Source organism: Pongo abelii, chromosome 20 (assembly GCF_028885655.2).
Source record: "Pongo abelii isolate AG06213 chromosome 20, NHGRI_mPonAbe1-v2.0_pri, whole genome shotgun sequence".
Classification (NCBI taxonomy): Eukaryota; Metazoa; Chordata; class Mammalia; order Primates; family Hominidae; genus Pongo; species Pongo abelii.
Genome location: NC_072005.2, coordinates 3,428,845 through 3,446,432, shown reverse-complemented (window position 1 = coordinate 3,446,432; position 17,588 = coordinate 3,428,845). Strand labels below are relative to the sequence as shown.

Here is a 17,588-nt window from a genome sequence, read left to right as displayed (position 1 = left end):
TGGTGGCTCGCACCTGTAGTCCCAGCACTTTGGGAGGCCGAGGCGGGTGGGTCACCTGAAGTCAGGAGTTTGAGACCAGCCTGGCCAAGATGGTGAAACCCTGTCTCTACTAAAAATACAAAAATAAGCTGGGCGTGGTGGCGGGCGCCTGTAATCCCAGCTACTCGGGAGGCTGAGGCAGGAGAATCGCTTGAACCCGGGAGGCGGAGGTTGCAGTGAGCCGAGATCGTGCCATTGCACGCCAGCCTGGCGACAAAGTGAGACTCCATCTCAAAAAAACAAAAAAAGGCAGTGGGGGAGGGGCATGAAGGCTGCACACTGTGCCTCACGTCTGTAATCCCATCTCTTTGGGACCAGTCAGGGCAACATAGCAAGACTTCCATCTCCGAAAAAATTAGCCAGGTGTGGTGGCAGGCACCTGTAGTCCCAGCTACTCAAGAGGCTGAGGCAGGAGGATCTCTTAAGCCCGGGAGGCCAAGGCTACAGTGAGCTATGGTCGCACCACTGCACTCCAGCCTGGGTGACAGAGCAATACCCTGTCTCTAAAAATAAAAATTAATAATAAAATAATAGAGCATGAAGTGGTGTAAGACCTCCTAGGGATCTTGTGGGATGAAAGGAGATGAGGAATGGGAAAAACATTAGGCTAGTTTTTTTGTTTTTGTTTTGAGAGTGAGTCTCACTGTGTCACCCAGGCTGGAGCACAGTGGTGCGATCATAGCTCACTGCAGCCTTTGTTTCCTGGGCTTCAGCGATCCTCCCACAGCAACCTCCTGAGTAGCCAGGACTACAGGCGTGCACCACTACACCTGGCTAATTTTGTTGTTGAGACAGGGTCTTCCTCTGTCGCCCAGGCTGGAGTGCAGTGGCGCGATCTTGGCTTACTGCAACCTCCACTTTCTGGGTTCAAGCGATTCTCCTGCCTCAGCCTCCGGAGTAGCTGGGATTACAGGCACCCACCACCACGCCTGGCTAATTACTGTAATTTTTTTTTTTTTTTTTTTTTTTTTTTTGAGATGGAGTCTTGGTCTATCCCCCAGGCTAGAGTGCAGTGGCACGATCTCAGCTCATTGCAACCTCCACCTCCCGGATTCAAGCGGTTCTCCTGCCTCAGCGTCCCGAGTAGCTGGGATTATCAGCGCCCGCCACCACACCCGGCTAATTTTTGTATTTTTAGTAGAGACAGGGTTTCACCATCTTGGCCAGGCTGGTCTTGAACTCCTGACCTTGTGATCCACCCGCCTTGGCCTCCCAAAGCGCTGGGATTACAGGCATGAGCCACCATGCCCGGCCCAATTTTTGTATTTTTAGTAGAGACGGGGTCTCACCATGTTGGCCAGGCTGGTCTTGAACTGCTGACCTCAAGTGATCCCCTCACCTCGGCCTCCCAAAGTGCTGGGATTACAGGCAGGAGCCAGGATCCCTGGTCCCTAGGCTAATATTTCAAAAAGTCATCTTTCATTTCCCTCAGAGGACTCTAAAAGGGAACGTGCCAGGAGGACTCTAAGTGGGAACGTGCCAAACAGAGAGGAAGGAATTGGGGTTCTTATCTCTCCTCATCCCTTTATCTCCCCGAGTCATCTGCCCCTTATCTCTGCTCCTTTCTTTCTAGGTTCTGTCCCTTGACCTTACCCCTCCCACCCATTTTCAGTCTGGTTTTCATAAAACAGTGTGTGACCCGCATCACCATGGGCGGCTGGGGCTGTGGACCCCTTGGCTGTTTGAGCCTTGGGTTTTGTTTTGGTTTGGTTTTTGAGATGGATCCTCGCTCTGTCGCCCAGGCTGGAGTGCAGTGGTGCGATCTCAGCTCACTGCAACCTCAGTCCTCCTGGGTTCAAGAGATTCTCCTGCCTCAGCCTCCCGAGTAGCTGGGATTACGGGCACAGCCACCATGCCCAGCTATTTTTGTATTTTTAGTTGAGATGGGTTTTCACCATGTTGGGCAGGCTGGTCTCAAACTCCTGGTCTCAAGTGATCTGCCCACCTTGGCCTCCTAAAATGTTGGGATTACAGGCTTGAGCCACCGCACCTGGCCTAATTTTTAAAATTTTTTGTAGAGATAGGGTCTCAGGACTTTGCCCAGGCTGGTCTTGGACTCCTGGGATCAAGCAGTCCTCTCACCTCGGCTTCCCAAAGTTCTGGGATTACAGGCGAGAGCCACCGTGCCAGGCCAGTTATATAACTCCTGTACCCATTCTAGATCAGGGGAGACCCAGGCTCCAAGAGGTTAAAAGACTTTTCCCAGCCTGGGTGCAGTGGCTCACACCTGTAATCCCAGCACTTTGGGAGGCCGAGGCAGGAGGATCACCTGAGGTTAGGAGTTTGAGACCAGCCTGACTAATATGGTGAAATCCTGTCTCTATTAAAAATACAAAAATTAGCCGGGCGTGGTGGGGGGCGCCTGTAATCCCAGCTACTCAGGAGGCTGAGGAAGGAGAATCTCTTGAACCCAGGAGGCGGAGGTTGCAGTGATCTGAGATCGTGCCACTGCACTCCAGCCTGGGAGATAGAGCGAGACTCTGTTTCAGAAAACAAAAATAAAAAAAAGACTTGTCCCAAGTGGAGCAGCACAGAATCAGTGGAACCAAGTCTGGATCCAACGATTCTCCTTCCAGACTGCAAGGACCTTTTGTTTTGTTTTGTTTTGTTTTAGAGTTGGGGTCTTGCTGTTGCCCAGGTGCAATCATACCTCACTGCAGACTGCAAGGTCTAAAAATACTGCTGTAGGCCGGGTGCGGTGGCTCATGACTGTAATCCCAACACTTGGGAGGCCAAGGCGGGTGGGTCACTTGAGGTCAGGAGTTTGAGACCAGCGTGGCCAATATGGGGAAACCCCATCTCTACTAAAAATACAAAAATTAGCTGGTCGTGGTGGTGGGTGCCTGTAGTCCCAGCTACTCGGGAGACTGAGGCAGGAGAATTGCTTGAACTCGGGAGGCGGAGGCTGCAGTGAGCTGAGATCGCAACACAGCACTCCAGCCTGGGTGACAGAGGGAGACTCCATCTCAAAAAGAGAGAGAGAGAGAAAGAAAGAGAGAAAGAAAGAAAGAAAAGAAAGAAACTGCTGGAGACCCGCCCGATGCAGAGGCTCATGTTTGTAATCCCAGAGCTTCTGGAGGCCAGAGTGGAAGGCTTGCTTGAGACCAGGAGTTTGAGGTCAACCTAAGCATCATAGTGAGACACCGTCTCTCCAAAATTAAAAATCCAAAAATTAGCCACATGTGGTGATGCGTGCCTGTAGTCCCAGCTACCCGGGAGGCTGAGACAGGAGGATTACTTGAGCCCTGAAGATTGAGGCTGCAGTAAGCCATGATTGCACCAATGCACTGCAGCCTGGACCACAGAGCAAGACCGTTTCTTTCTTTCTTTCTTTTTTTTTTTTTTTGAGGCGGCGTTTCACTCTTGTTATCCAGGCTGGAGTGCAATGGCACGGTCTTGGCTCACTGCAACCTCCGCCTCCTGGGTCAAGCGACTCTCCTGCCTCAGCCTCCAAAGTAGCTGGGATTACAGGCACCCGTCACCACGCCCGGCTAATTTTTGTATTTTTAATAGAGACGGGTTTCACCATGTTGGCCAGGCTGGTCTCAAACTCCTGACCTCAGGTGATCCTCCCGCCTCGGCCTCCCAAAGTGCTGGGATTACAGGCGTGAATCACCGCGCCCGTCTCAGGACGCTGTTTCTAAAATAAAAAGAGGAAAGAAGAGAAAATGCTGCTGGAAGGAGTAGGGCCTGAGTTAGTGGGAACCGCACGCACCCCCTGGAGGAACTTGAAACCCTCAGTCCGGTGACCCGTTTGTGGGAGGACGTTGGTTGGAGGGGGAGGGTCGCGCGCACAGGCCTGGGAGTCACAGGCACCTGACTCACTGCGCGCCTCGGGCAACTCTGTTCCTCGCCTGTAAAATGGGAGTGAAATTTGCTCCACCACGTGGGGCTCTTTGCAGGCAACGCTCGTTAAAGGCCAGCTGGTACCATTATGTTGATTACCCCCATCATTACCGTTAGTAACCAATTAATTAGTGTTGTTGCGTCCTCTCCGCGCCCGATCGCGTCTCTCTAGGCCGGGAAGTCAGCGGACCCCGAGGCCAGCTCGGGCTGAGACCTCCTCCGAACCCCAAATCCAGAGCCCGTCCTACCCGCTCCACCCCGGCCCGCAGTGGGCTGTCCAGCTCCGGGTGGACTGGGGTGGCGCGGGCCTGGAGGCCGGGTCTGGGTGGGAGCCGGCGGTGCCCTCTGGTCCATTTCCTTCCCCAGTCTATGGGGGTGCCGGCCACTCATGCTGCGTGGTCGGGGGTCGCCCTCATACTCGGCGGGCGCTAGGACCGCGGGGGCGCCCGTCGTAGAGGCGGAACGAACCCTGCGGCCACGCCCCTCTCTCCTTGGCGATTGGCTGCGGTTCCCCGGGGCGCGGCTCCGACTGGCTCAGGCGCCGGAACCTCCCCGCCCCGCCCCGCCCGGCGCAGTCCCCCGGCTCTGGGGCCCGGCGGCCGCAGAGTCGAGCGTGGGGCGGATGCGGCTGACGCGGGTGAGGGCGCGGCCGTAACAGAGCGGGGCGCGGGGTGCGGGGTGCCCGGCGCGTGTGGGGGTCCCCGGCGCCTCCCCGCACGGCACCCCAGAAGGCCTGGCCGGGGTACCCTCCGCGGAGCCCGGGGGTGGGCGGTGCGTGCCCGGCGCCGCGATGGGCCCGGGACCCCCAGCGGCCGCAGCGGCGCCGTCCCCGCGGCCGCTGTCCCTGGTGGCGCGGCTGAGCTACGCCGTGGGCCACTTCCTCAACGACCTGTGCGCTTCCATGTGGTTTACCTACCTGCTGCTCTACCTGCACTCGGTGCGCGCCTACAGCTCCCGCGGCGCGGGGCTGCTGCTGCTGCTGGGCCAGGTGGCCGACGGGCTGTGCACACCCCTCGTGGGCTACGAGGCCGACCGCGCCGCCAGCTGCTGCGCCCGCTACGGCCCGCGCAAGGCCTGGCACCTGGTCGGTAAGAGTCCCGGACCCGCCACCTGTCGGGCAGCCCCTCCGAGTCTCCGCGACCCGGGAGCCTCCCTCTGACCCGCCACCCGCCGTCTGCCTGCCCTAGGATCGGAGTCTCCCCTCGGTCTGTCTGTCCCGTGGCCCGAGCTTCTCTGCACTGTCTGTCCACGGCCTTAACCTCCCCTATGTATCTGTCTGCCCTATGAGCTGAGTCTTCACCCCTCTGTCTGTCCCCTGGCCTGAACTTCCCCTGTCTGTCTATCTGTGCCCATGGCCTGAGCCTCCTCCATCAGTCCCACCACCCAGCCTGCCTGGGACCTAAGTCTCCCGTTTGTCTGCCCCATGAGCTGAGTCTTCACCCCTCTGTCTGTTCCGTGGCCTGAGCCTCCCCCGTCTGACTACCCAGTGGCCCCTCTCTGGTGTCACTCCTGAGCCTCCCCTGCCTATCCCACCATCCAGCCTCCCCCATCTATCTTTCTGCCCCATGGCCTGGGCCTTCCCCGTCTGACTGTGCAGTGCCTCCCTCATCTGTCCAACTGTGCAGGGCCTCTCTATCTGCCTGAGCCATGAGCCTCCCCCATCTGTCTGCTTAACTGCCCCGTATCCCCTCTGTCTGTCCCTTGGCCCAGCCTCCCTGTCTGTCTGCCTCATAGCTGCTGTCTGACCTGCAGGGCCCTCACCATCTGACTACGTGACTTTCTAGTGTCAATGCCTTTGTCTGTCTGACCCCCCAGGCCACCCTGACCCCTCTGGAGGGTTGGTGGTGACTGCTCAGCGCCTCCTCTGTCAGTCTGTCTAGCCTGAGCTCGTCTATTAGGGTGACCAACTGGGACAGCTATGGCTGAGGGACAGTCAGGCCCCCTAAAGCCTCCTCTCTCTGTGTGTTCCGCCACGGCGACCTGGTGCGTGGACGGTTTGAGGGTGCTGCTCCGGGACTTGAGAGTTGGGAGCTGCCTGGGTAGGACTGGAGGGTCAGGGGTCTCTGCCCTGTTCTTGCATTGCCTCTATCTGTCTGGCCAGGGTCAGGGACCCCCTAGGTCTGGGGGAGGTGCCCTGATTAGAGAGGGCTGTTGGGAGGGCAGGAGGCTGGCGTCATGGGCTGGGTCAACCTGCCCCAGTGCCCATCGATAAGACTGCAGGGCTGCCTCCCAGCGGCCCTCCTCTCCCCTCCCGGACCCTGGGCCTGAAGATTAGCCGGCCTCCTTCCCTGCTCTTCTTGCCCTCACAGAAGTGCTGGCTGCGTCCTGGCATTTGGGACACATGCGGCATTTCAGCAGGCAGGGCCAGGAATCCTGCTCAGTTCTTGGAATTCCAGGTGGCAGGAGGGGCAGGCGGGTGCCTCCTCACCCTTGGGAACAATGACTGGATTGGGTGGTTGGACCCAGGATCTGGGGGATGACATTTTTTGCAAGAGGCAGTGGATCTCCAGTGGTCTGAGGGTGGCAGGCTCCGCAGCAGGCACAGCTTGGGGACTGGATTTTCATGTTTCCTATGTCCGGGCTATTCCCGGGGTACCTGAGGCGGCAGCAGACAGGGAGCGGACCGGCTGTTCCTTCCTTTTTGGTTACGTTGGGATTGGTTGCTGAGCGGAGCCCAGGGCCCCAAATGCCTCTTTGATCATGATAGTTGGATAAGCTCTTTGACAGACGCATAAGATAATTTCTGGGCGGGCCGGGCGCGGTGGCTCACCCCTGTCATCCCAGCACTTTGGGAGGCCTCCTCACCTGAGGTCAGGAGTTTGAGACCAGCCTGGCCAACATGGCAAAACCCCGTCTCTACTAAAGTACAAAAATTAGCCGGGCGTGGTGGCGCACGCCTGTAATCCCAGCTACTTAGGAGGCTGAGGTGGGAGAATCGTTTGAACCCGGGAGGCAGAGGCTGCAGTCACCCGAGATCGCGCCACTGCACTCCAGACACAGCGAGAGTCTGTCTAGAAAACACAAAACAAACAAAAAAAAACAACAAACCAAAACAAGAAAACAAACAGAAAAAGCAACTGAAGGCTTTATGTTTTTCCAAAACAGGCCTCGGGGAACGGGTGGTCCAACTGGACACCAAGGCGTCCACCGTCACCCCTCTTCCCCTTCTCGGGGAGGGCACCTGCCCCGGGAGCTGAGAGTCAGGGGCCACCTGCGTGGGCCTGGAGGGTAAAGAGGGTCTGTTGGGAGCAGAAGCCCAGGCAGCCGCTCTTGATGCCTGAGCAGGTGACTTGAGTGAAGGTCACCCTGGCGATGGCACCCACTTCTGTATTTCACCCCCAAGTCTGGGGCTGGTGGCTAAGGACTCACTTTGCCCTTTAACAAGTCCTGGGGGGCTCCCCCCCAATCCTGAGAAGACCCTTAGAGTCAGACACAAACACTCCTGTGAATGGGCAGATGGCACAAATGGGCTTCAGAAGGAAGGACATTAGCTTTGAGGTTTTGAAGGATGGGTAGGAGTGTGTGGAGGGGCGCATTCCAAGTAGCAGAAACAGCTGTGAAAAAGGTAGGAACAGTCCTCACTCTGAAGCTGCGGAAGCAGAAGGAGTTCAGAATAGACGGAGCTTTTGCTGGTGCCACACGTGAACTCTATCCTCACAGCAACCTGTGGGGCAGGAACTTTCTTTCTTTCTTTTTTTTTTTTTTTTTGTTGTTGTTGTTGAGACAGAGTCTCACTCTGTCACTCAGGCTGGAGTGCAGTAGTGGGATCTCGGCTCACTGCAACCTTCGCCTCCCGAGTTCAAAGGATTCTCGTGCCTCAGCTTCCTGAGTAGCTGGGATTACAGGCACGTGCCACCAAAGCCGGCTAATTTTTAAATTTTTAGTAGAGACAGGTTTCACTATATTGTCCAGGCTGGGCTTGAACTCCTGACCTCCAGTGATCTGCCTGTCTCAGCCTCCCACAGTGCTGGGATTACAGGTGTGAGCAACCGTGCCCGGCCATGGGCATGAACTTTCACTACCCTTCTTTCTCTTTTTTTTTTTTTTTTGAGACGGAGTCTTGCTCTGTCACCCGGGCTGGAAGGCAGTGGCGTGATCTCAGCTCACTGCAACCTCAACCTCCTGGGTTTAAGCGATTCTCCTGCCTCAGCCTCCCGAGTAGCTGGGATTACAAGCTCGTGCCACCACGCCCGGCTAATTTTTGTATTTTTAGTAGAGACAGGGTTTCACCATGTTGGTCAGGCTGGTCTCGAACTCCTGACCTCAGGTGATCCATCCGCTGCAGCCTCCCAAAGTGCTGGGATTACAGGCATGAGCCACCGCACCCAGCCTCTTCTTTTCTTTTCCTTTCTTTCTCTTTCTGTTTCATTTCTTTTCTTTTTTCTTTTTTTTTTTTTGAGAGATGGAGTCTCACTGCAAGCTCCGCCTCCCAGGTTCACGCCATTCTCCTGCCTCAGCCTCCCGAGTAGCTGGGACTACAGGCGCCCACCACCACGCCCGGCTAATTTTTTTTGCATTTTTAGTAGAAACGGGATTTCACCGTGTTAGCCAGGATGGTCTCGATCTCCTGACCTCATGATCCGCCCACCTTGGCCTCCCAAAGTGCTGGGATTACAGGCGCGAGCCACTGCGCCCGGCCTTTTTTTTTTTTTTTTTTTCTTGACAGGGTCTCGCTCTGTCTTCCAGGCTGGAGCGCAGTGGCACGATCACGACTCACTGCAGCCTCGACCTCCTGGGTTCAAGCAATCCTCCCACCTCAGCCTCCCAAAGTGCTGGGATTACATGATCCACCACTCCTGGCCACTATCCCTGTTTTCTGAAAACTGAGGCCTAGAGAGGCACAGTCACTTGCCCGGGGTCCCCCAGCCAGGCAGCCTGGCCCCAGCAATGGTTAACCCAGACTGGCCAGCAGGAACAGGGAGTCCAGCCAGGAAGGGACCTTCTCACTGGAGTCCACAGTTCATGCTCTGCCCCTGGATGACCTCCCCGAGGACCCCAGGAATCTGCGCAAACCCTCCCAGGCCCTAGTTCAGGGAAACCAGCAGGAGAGGCTGGTTTTGGTTTCACTTCCCAGTTCCAGTTCTCTGGGGGCGGGCCCAGGGTCTGGGGATGAGGTCACCTCCAGGGCCTGGAGGGAGAAAGGAGGTGCAGCCACCAGGCTTGGTACAGGGGCCCTTCCAGGTGCCCCAGGCTGGGAGGAGAGGCGTGCAGGGCTGCAGGGAAGGAGCCTGGCTCAGCCTCACTCTAGGGGGCCTCAATTTTCCCATATGGAAAATGAGGATAATGACACCCACGCCTCCAGGCTGTGTCAGGGCCACTATTGTTACTCACTCAGAAGATACTGAAGTAACAGCTGGTATGGTGGCTCAAGCCTGTAATCCCAGCACTTTGAGAGGCCGAGGCGGGTGGATCACCTGAGGTCAGGCGTTGGAGACCAGCCTGGCCAACATGGTGAAATCCTGTCTCTACTAAAAATACAAAAATTAGCTGGGTGTGGTGGCACGGGCCTGTAGTCCCAGCTACTCGAGAGGCTGAGGCAGGAGAATCGCTTGAATCCAGGGGGCGGAGGTTACAGTGAGCCGAGATCTCGCCACTGCACTCCAGCCTGGGCGACAGAGCAAGACTCTGTCTAAAAAAAAAAAAAAAAAAAAAGTAGATATTGAAATGCCCGAGTTCCATGCTGGGTCTCCCCAGGCCCCTTGGAAGCTGCTGTCTGCAGAGGAAAGCCGGCTGGAAGCCGGCAGACAGACAGAGAATTCCCGGGTACTCTGGAGGGGGAGGCAGAGGCAGGGGCAGCAGGGGCCAGGAGAGAGGTGTTCGAGGAGGTGACATTCCCGTTGAGCCCAGAGGTGAAAAGGAGCCGGTCTTGCTAAGATGTGAGAGAAAGAGAGCTCTAGGCAGAGGCACGCCCATGCAGAGGCCCAGGGGCAGGACCGCCTGGCATGTTGAAGGAACAGTGAGGAGACCTGCATGGCTGGAGCAGAGAGAGAAGGGGGAGAGAGGGAAGGGCAGAGCAGGGCACGGAGGGGACAGGGCAGGTCGCAAAGGGCTCCGTGGGCTGCGGGGAGGATCTTACATTTGTTCCAAGGTATCTTAGGGGTTTTTTCTGAGGACGCGAAGAGCCAGGGCTTGCCACAGCAGATCTCAGTTGGGGGCGGGTGCTATTTCCAGACTGTCCCTGGAGGCCAGGAGGCCCCAGCATTCCAGGGAGTGGTCACCTTAGGAGCTGACAGGGATGGCGGAGCTTAAGGAGGGCAGGGTCCAGCCCAGCCCCGCCCAGCCCCACCTGGGCCTCCCGCTCCCCGAGGCCCCATGGGAGGTTTGATAGTGGCCGAGGAGGAGGAGCTGGGGGAGGCTGCGGCTGTAACCGGGGCACCTGTGGGGGGCAGGTTTCTGGGGGACCCCTGCGCCTGGGTTCTTCTGACTTGCAGGCTGAGCCCAGGCACCTGGTATCAGATTCCCCTTTTGTCACCAGGGGCCATAAGCCTGGGGGACCCCGGTTGCAGACCCTCGCTCCTGCGTGACTGTGTGCATGCAGGGGGCGTCTCCATCTGCGCCTCAGTTTCCCTCTCTCCTCCCTCCGTGTCCTCACCCCAGGAGCCCTGGCTGGTGCGGGACGGCCCTGTGACTGACCACCCCGCCCGTCCACAGGCACCGTCTGCGTCCTGCTCTCCTTCCCCTTCATCTTCAGCCCCTGCCTGGGCTGTGGGGCGGCCACGCCGGAGTGGGCTGCCCTCCTCTACTACGGCCCGTTCATCGTGATCTTCCAGTTTGGCTGGGCCTCCACACAGATCTCCCACCTCAGCCTCATCCCGGAGCTCGTCACCAACGAGCATGAGAAGGTGGAGCTCACAGCCCTCAGGTGGGAGCCTGGGCCCCCTCCCCCACGGGCAGGGTGGGCCCCGGCTCCGAGTATCAGTCAGTGGCACTGGGCAGCTCGAGACCACACAGTCTTTTATGTTTATTTTTTTGAAAGGGGGTCTCACTCTGTTGCCCAGGCTGGAGTGCAGTGGTATGATCTCGGCTGACTGCGGCCTCAACCTCCTGGGCTCAAGTGATCCTCCTGCCTCAGCCTCCTAAGTAGCTGGGACTACAGGAGTGTGTCACTACACCCAGCTATTTTTTAACGTTTTTGTAGGCTGGGCACAGTGGCTCACGCCTGTAATCCCAGCACTTTGGGAGGCCGAGGCGGGCAGATCACGAGGTCAGGCGATCGAGACCATCCTGGCTAACACGGTGAAACCCCGTCTCCACTAAAAATACAAAAAATTAGCTGGGCGCGGTGGTGGGCGCCTGTAGTCCCAGCTACTCGGGAGGCTGAGGCAGGAGAATAGTGTGAACCCAGGAGGCTGAGCTTGCAGTGAGCCGAGATGGCGCCACTGCACTCCAGCCTGGGCGACAGAGCGAGACTCCATCTCAAAAAAAAAAAGTTTTTGTAGAGATGGAGGTCTCACTATATTGCCCAGGCTGGTCTTGAACTCTTGGGCTCAAGCGATCCTCCTGCCTTGGCCTCCCAAAGTGCTGGGATTACAGGCGTGAGCCACCACACTCGGCCATCACACATTTCTCCTCTCACAGTTTCTGGGGGTCAGGAGTCCAGCATGGCTGAGCTGGGGGGAGAGGGCTGTTGTGCTTCAGGGTCTGTCTTGAGCCTGCATTCAAGGGGTTACCCAGGGCTAGCGTCTTATGGACGGCTGGGGGCGGTCCCTCCTCTATGCTCATGTGGTTGGTGGCAGAAGTTGTCGTCTTGCACCTGTGGAGATCACGGTGGCTGCTGCTTCTGAGGCCAGCAGGGAGAATCTCTGATCCGAGGAAGCCCTAAGCCCTCTCTCCCAAAGGATCGCCTGATTTGGCCAGGCTCACCCACAATAGTCTCCCTTGAGACAGAATCTCGCTCTGTCAGCCAGGCTGGAGTGCAGTGGCACGATCTCGGCTAATTTTTTTTTTTTGCATTTTTAGTAGACACAGGGTTTCACCGTGTACCATGTTGGCCAGGCTGGTCTCGAACGCCTGACCTCAGGTGATCTGCCTGCCTTGGCCTCCCAGAGTGCTGGGATTACAGGCGTGAGCCACTGCGCCTGGCCCTTTTGTTTTGTGTGTTTTTTTTTTTTTTGGAGACAAGAGTCTCACTCTGTCACCCACGCTGGAGTGTAGTGGCGCCATCTCGGCTCACTGCAACCTCTGCCTCCCGGGTTCAAGCAATTCTCCTGCCTCAGCCCCCCGAGTAGCTGGGGACTATAGGTGCCCGCCACCACACCCGGCTGATTTTTATATTTTGAGTAGAGATGGGATTTCACCGTGTTGGCCATGCTGTTCTCGAACTCCTGACCTCAGTGATCTGCCCGCTTCAGCCTCCCAAGGTGCTGGGATTACAGGCGTGAGCCACCGCGCCTGGTCAGTAATCTCCCTGTGGACACACCCGAGCTGACCAAGGTCCTTGGTTATAACACACTGCGAAGTCCCTTTCCCTGTGCTATAGAATGCCACTTAGTCCTGGCTACGTCCTGGGAGTAACATGCATGGTGGACTTACAGGTCCTGCCGCCACAGGGAGGGGATGGGTCGGGCAGGCCTCTCTGGGGCTGCCTTAGAATTCTTTCTGTTACACCTGGGTACAGCGGGTGCCCGGCTTATCCACTAACTTGCTAGAGGCGCTGAAAGAGGTTCTTCTGGTTATGAGGATGATGTATTGAGCACCTGCTGTGTGCCTGGCATCATAGTTCTAGGCCCTTAACATGAATCTCAACTTCTTTAATCCTCCCTGTGAGCTGGGAGGTGGGAACTGTTCTCTCCCACGTATTCCAGAGGAAGACTCGGCCCCAGCTGGTGCCCAAAGCCAGGGTCCACACAGCGCCTTCGTGTCGGGGGAGCCCGCTGTCTCCACATCTGCCTGTGTATCACCAGCTCCACCCACTCTGGCCTCCTCCCCACCCCCAGATTTGAGTTCCCCATTATGGCCATGAGACAGAGGTGCAGGCACTAACGACACAGGTTACCCAATGCCCCGGGCCCCTGAGGGCCCCATCTGACCGGGGCCAGACCCCAGGCACTTCCTACGTGCCATCGCTTTGCCAGCTGACCTCCTGCTGTGCTCACGTGGCTTCTGGAGGTGGCATGGTTCCCACTTTCAGAAAGAGAGACGGATTCGTGGTGGGATTCCAGGGCCCCCTGGGGGGGCTCCGTGCCTGGCCGGGCTGCGGGCAGGGACTGGCCTGGATGCTTCTAGACCAGGGAGCCCTCGCCCTTTAGCAGCCCAGCATCTGGGGAAGAAGAATTCTAGAATTCTGGCTTCTGAGTCTCTGGGTTCTCAGACTTTTGGGTTGTAGCCTGGACTCCGCTTGGCCGAGTCATCGCACCCTGGTCCTGGGCATAAAGGGTGGAGCTGCGGGTCACAGCTGTCCCGCGTTAGATAATGTACAGGCTGGGGAAACTGAGGCCAGCACGGGCTTCCTGGAGGCCACCCAGTGTGGCAGTGGTTGGAATCACCCATCAGTCAGGGGTTCCCCAGGCCTCTCTGACGGTGCAGCCACATGGGGAGGAAGTGGCTCAGGTTCCTGGCGTCTTGTTGAGTCCCTGCCCGCCTGCCCGCCAGGTATGCGTTCACCGTGGTGGCCAACATCACCGTCTACGGCGCCGCCTGGCTCCTGCTGCACCTGCAGGGCTCGTCGCGGGCAGAGCCCACCCAGGACATCAGCATCAGCGACCAGCTTGGGGGCCAGGACGTGCCTGTGTTCCGGGTGAGCTGGAGCCCGGGTGGGTCGCCTGAAGTCCTCAAGCCAGGGGTGGAGGCTGGGCCAGCCGCCACTGACCGCTTCTGCCGTGTCCCCAGAACCTGTCCCTGCTGGTGGTGGGTGTCGGCGCCGTGTTCTCACTGCTGTTCCACCTGGGCACCCGGGAGAGGCGCCGGCCGCACGTGGAGGAGCCAGGCGAGCACACCCCCCTGTTGGCCCCTGCCACCGCCCAGCCCCTGCTGCTCTGGAAGCACTGGCTCCGGGAGCCGGCTTTCTACCAGGTGCGTGCTGGGGGCGGTGGGGCTGGTGTGGGCCTTCTCTCCCACCCACCAGGCCTTTGCTCTGTGGGGCAGCTGCGTCCAGAGCACACGCGGCCCCTGGTGCAGCCCACACCCAGGGCAGACATCACTCATCAAGTGCTGCTCTCCTCTCCCTGGCCCACCGCACTGGGCAGTCAGTACCAATGGATCAAATGCCAGCTGCAGGGCGCCCACCCCGACCCCAGTGCCCCCTGCCGGTGGGAGTGGAGAAGGCCCTCCTGACCCCTGCCAGTCCCTCTGTCTGTCTACCCACAGGTGGGCATGCTGTACATGGCCACCAGGCTCATTGTGAACCTGTCCCAGACCTACATGGCCATGTACCTCACCTACTCCCTCCATCTGCCCAAGGTGAGCAGGTTGGGGCGGGGACGCTGGGATGGGACGGCCCCAGCCTGGCAAGCCATGACTGACATGCCGTGCCTGCCTCTGCCTCCACAGAAGTTCATCGCGACCATTCCCCTGGTGATGTACCTCAGCGGCTTCTTCTCCTCCTTCCTCATGAAGCCCATCAACAAGTGCATTGGGAGGAACGTGAGTGGGCGGGGACCGGGGACAGCTGGGACAGAGGACGGGGTTCCCTGCAGCCGAGATCCCACCCGCTCCGGGTTTCAGCCTCGAATGCTCTCAGGCCTCCGAGTTCCCGCCTTGTAGAAGCTCCAGATCTAGGCCGGGCGCGGTGGCTCACGCCTGTAATCCCAGCACTTCGGGAGGCCGAGGCCAGTGGATCACGAGGTCAGGAGATCGAGACCATCCTGGCTAACATGGTGAAACCCTGTCTGTACTAAAAATACAAAAACAAAATTAGCTGGGTGTGGTGGGCGCCTGTAGTCCCAGCTACTCAGGAGGCTGAGGCAGGAGAATGGTGTGAACCCGGAAGCTGGAGCTTGCAGTGAGCCGAGATCACACCACTGCACTCCAACCTGGGCGACAGAGCGAGACTCTGTCTCCAAAAAAAAAAAAAAAGCAGCCCCAGATCTGGGAACAAGGAATTCTAGGATCCTGGCTTCTGTGTGTCTCGAGTTTATACACTAGCGGCCACGGAGCTCTGGCGCTTTCTGTCCACCCTGTGCAGCTACTGAGGGCTTGAAATGTGGCCGCGGGGACTGAGCCGAGTCCGTCGTTTGCTTTTGTTGTAACTGACCTGCCTTTAGGCAGAATAGCCACGTGTCTCCAGCCGCTACGGCGTGGACAGAAAGCACAGCTCTGGCATGTCGGATCTGCAGAGCCTCGGACTTGGCCAGGGCCAGAGCCAGGGCTCCTTAGGGACCATCCAGCTCATGCCTTGTTTGCTGGGGTTGGGGGTAGGGGTGGCAGATTGAAGACCAGAGAGGGCAAGCGCCAGGCTTGGGGGCACCCAGTGGCGTGGGCCTGACCCCGGAGCTGTCCTGCAGATGACCTACTTCTCGGGCCTCCTGGTGATCCTGGCCTTTGCTGCCTGGGTGGCGCTGGCGGAGGGACTGGGTGTGGCCGTGTACGCAGCAGCTGTGCTGCTGGGTGCTGGCTGTGCCACCATCCTCGTCACCTCGCTGGCTATGACGGCCGACCTCATCGGTCCCCACACGGTAGGGCTGGTAGCCGGGCTGGGGTGGGGGAGGCCAGGGCCCATATCTCAGGGTGCATGCTGACCACCTCGCCTGTGTCTCCACAGAACAGCGGAGCGTTCGTGTACGGCTCCATGAGCTTCTCGGATAAGGTGGCCAATGGGCTGGCAGTCATGGCCATCCAGAGCCTGCACCCTTGCCCGTGAGTGCCGCTGTTCATTCATTCATTCTTTTGTTCAGTAAGAAGGTATTAAGCGCCTGCTGTGTGTCCAGCAGTGTTCTGGGTCTGGGCATCCAGCTGTGGACCAAAGACACCTGCCCCAGTGGGAGTCATAGGCCGGGGAGACCTTTCGTTTCTTCCACAGAGCACTTCATTTATTCATTCAACAAACGTTGGGTCCGTGTGTGCAGTGCTGAAGACACCGTACAGAAATATATTGGGGGTGGGCCCAGCTGGAAGGGAGCCCCGAGTCCGTGTAACCCAGACCCACGGAACTCAGGGTTCAGACACAGATGGTTCTAGACCACGGCATCACAGCATTCACGCCTGTAGAGGCCCCGGGCTTGGAAACCAAAGCCGGTTTGGGCCCGGGGCAGAGCCAGCCGTGTTAATAGTCACAGAGGTGAACGTGTGGTTGGGACCGGCGTGGGTGGTGTGTAAAGGTGAAACACTCAGAGAAGCCTGGACTGCCAGGACAGGAAGCCAGGGAGGGCTTCTTGGAGGCGGTGACGTGGACCTGACACCTGCAGGATGTCAGAGCATTCCAGGCTAATGGGGAGGGACCACACCTGGCGTGTTGTGTTGGAGGAAAAGGGAGGAGGTCCGTGTGGCTGGAGCAGAGGGAGGAGGGGAGGGCGGGGAGGGGGACAGGGCAGGTCGTGCAGGGCCTGGTGGGCCATGGAGAGGACTTAGGGGCTTTGACCCTGAAGACGGTGGGAGCCATGGAGAGCTGTGGGCAGAAGAGGGACAGGCCCTGACCCAGGCGCTCACAGGTGCCCTCTGCTGGTTGCTGCTGGGAGGACAGCTGGTGGGGGAGAGGGTGGAGCCTGTGACCAGGGCGGATGCAGGCGGGCCAGGCTGGGGCTGGACCATGGGGAGCCAGGGAAGGGAGACGTGGTGAATTCGGCATGGATGCTGGAGGCAGGGCCGACAGGGCTGGCCAAGCTGTTGGGTGTGGGACGGGAGGGAGGGAGTTGCAGGGACCCCAACTCCTGGCTTGGACAGGACCGAGCTGCCGTCGGGCGTGAGGGGAGGAACAGGTTCAGCTTGGGTGGGGGGTCCCCGTGGTGCCTACTCATCCCCCGCCTCCGCCCACAGCTCAGAGCTCTGCTGCAGGGCCTGCGTGAGCTTCTACCACTGGGCCATGGTGGCTGTGACGGGCGGCGTGGGCGTGGCTGCTGCCCTGTGTCTCTGCAGCCTCCTGCTGTGGCCGATCCGCCTTCGACGCTGTGAGTCCTGGCCCACCTGTCCCTCCCCAGACACTGACCACACCAGGGTGAGGGCGGGGGCGGGGGCGGGGGTGGGCATGGGCCCCACCCCACCCTCTCTAATGCCATTTCCACCCCTCCCTTGCAGGGGACCGTGACGCCCAGCCCTGACTCCTGACGGCCTCCTGCACCTGTGCAAGGGAACTACGGGGACGCACGAGGATGCCCCCTGGGGCCTTGGGGAGAAGCCGCCACTGCCCCTCACTCTTCTCTGGACCCCCACCCTCCATCCTCACCCAGCTCCCGGGGGTGGGGTTGGGGGAGGGCAGCAGGGATGCCCACCAGGGGCTTGCAAGGACCCCCTAGGTTTTGAGGGTACCCCATTCTCAACTCTAATCCATCCCAGCCTTCTGCAGGATTTGGGGTGCCCCTCTCGGCAGGGAGCAGGAAGTAGGAATCCCAGAAGGATCTGGGGGAACCCTAACCCTGAGCTCAGTCCAGTTCACCCCTCACCTCTGGCCTGGGGGGCTCCAGACGCTGCCAGGGTCCCCTCAGGACGGCTGGGCCTGGAGGAGACTCAGCCACGGGGTGGTGGGCTGGGCCTGGACCCCGCCGTGGTGGGCAGCAGGGCTGCCCAGCAGGCTTGGTGGACTCTGCTGGCAGCAAATAAAGAGATGACGGCGG

At 58.9% G+C, this 17,588-nt stretch overlaps 1 protein-coding gene across 2 annotated transcripts; it reads left to right on the top strand.

The window, feature by feature from the left end:
- The first annotated feature begins 4,486 nt into the window (after window positions 1-4,486).
- MFSD12 (major facilitator superfamily domain containing 12) lies at window positions 4,487-17,587 on the top strand. 2 transcript variants are annotated; one of them, XM_003779026.5, is made up of 10 exons: window positions 4,487-4,973; window positions 10,537-10,747; window positions 13,477-13,621; window positions 13,714-13,896; window positions 14,191-14,283; window positions 14,374-14,466; window positions 15,327-15,497; window positions 15,584-15,678; window positions 16,795-16,925; window positions 17,053-17,587. In XM_003779026.5, exons 1-10 carry the CDS (start codon window positions 4,676-4,678, stop codon window positions 17,073-17,075), a joined length of 1,443 nt encoding a protein of 480 aa, XP_003779074.3. In that variant the 5' UTR covers window positions 4,487-4,675; the 3' UTR covers window positions 17,076-17,587. The 2 variants fall into 2 exon arrangements, with proteins under 2 accessions (XP_003779074.3, XP_024093464.2); XM_024237696.3 differs by lacking the exon at window positions 15,327-15,497 and having other exon boundaries at window positions 4,529-4,973.
- Window position 17,588: the final 1 nt, after the last annotated feature.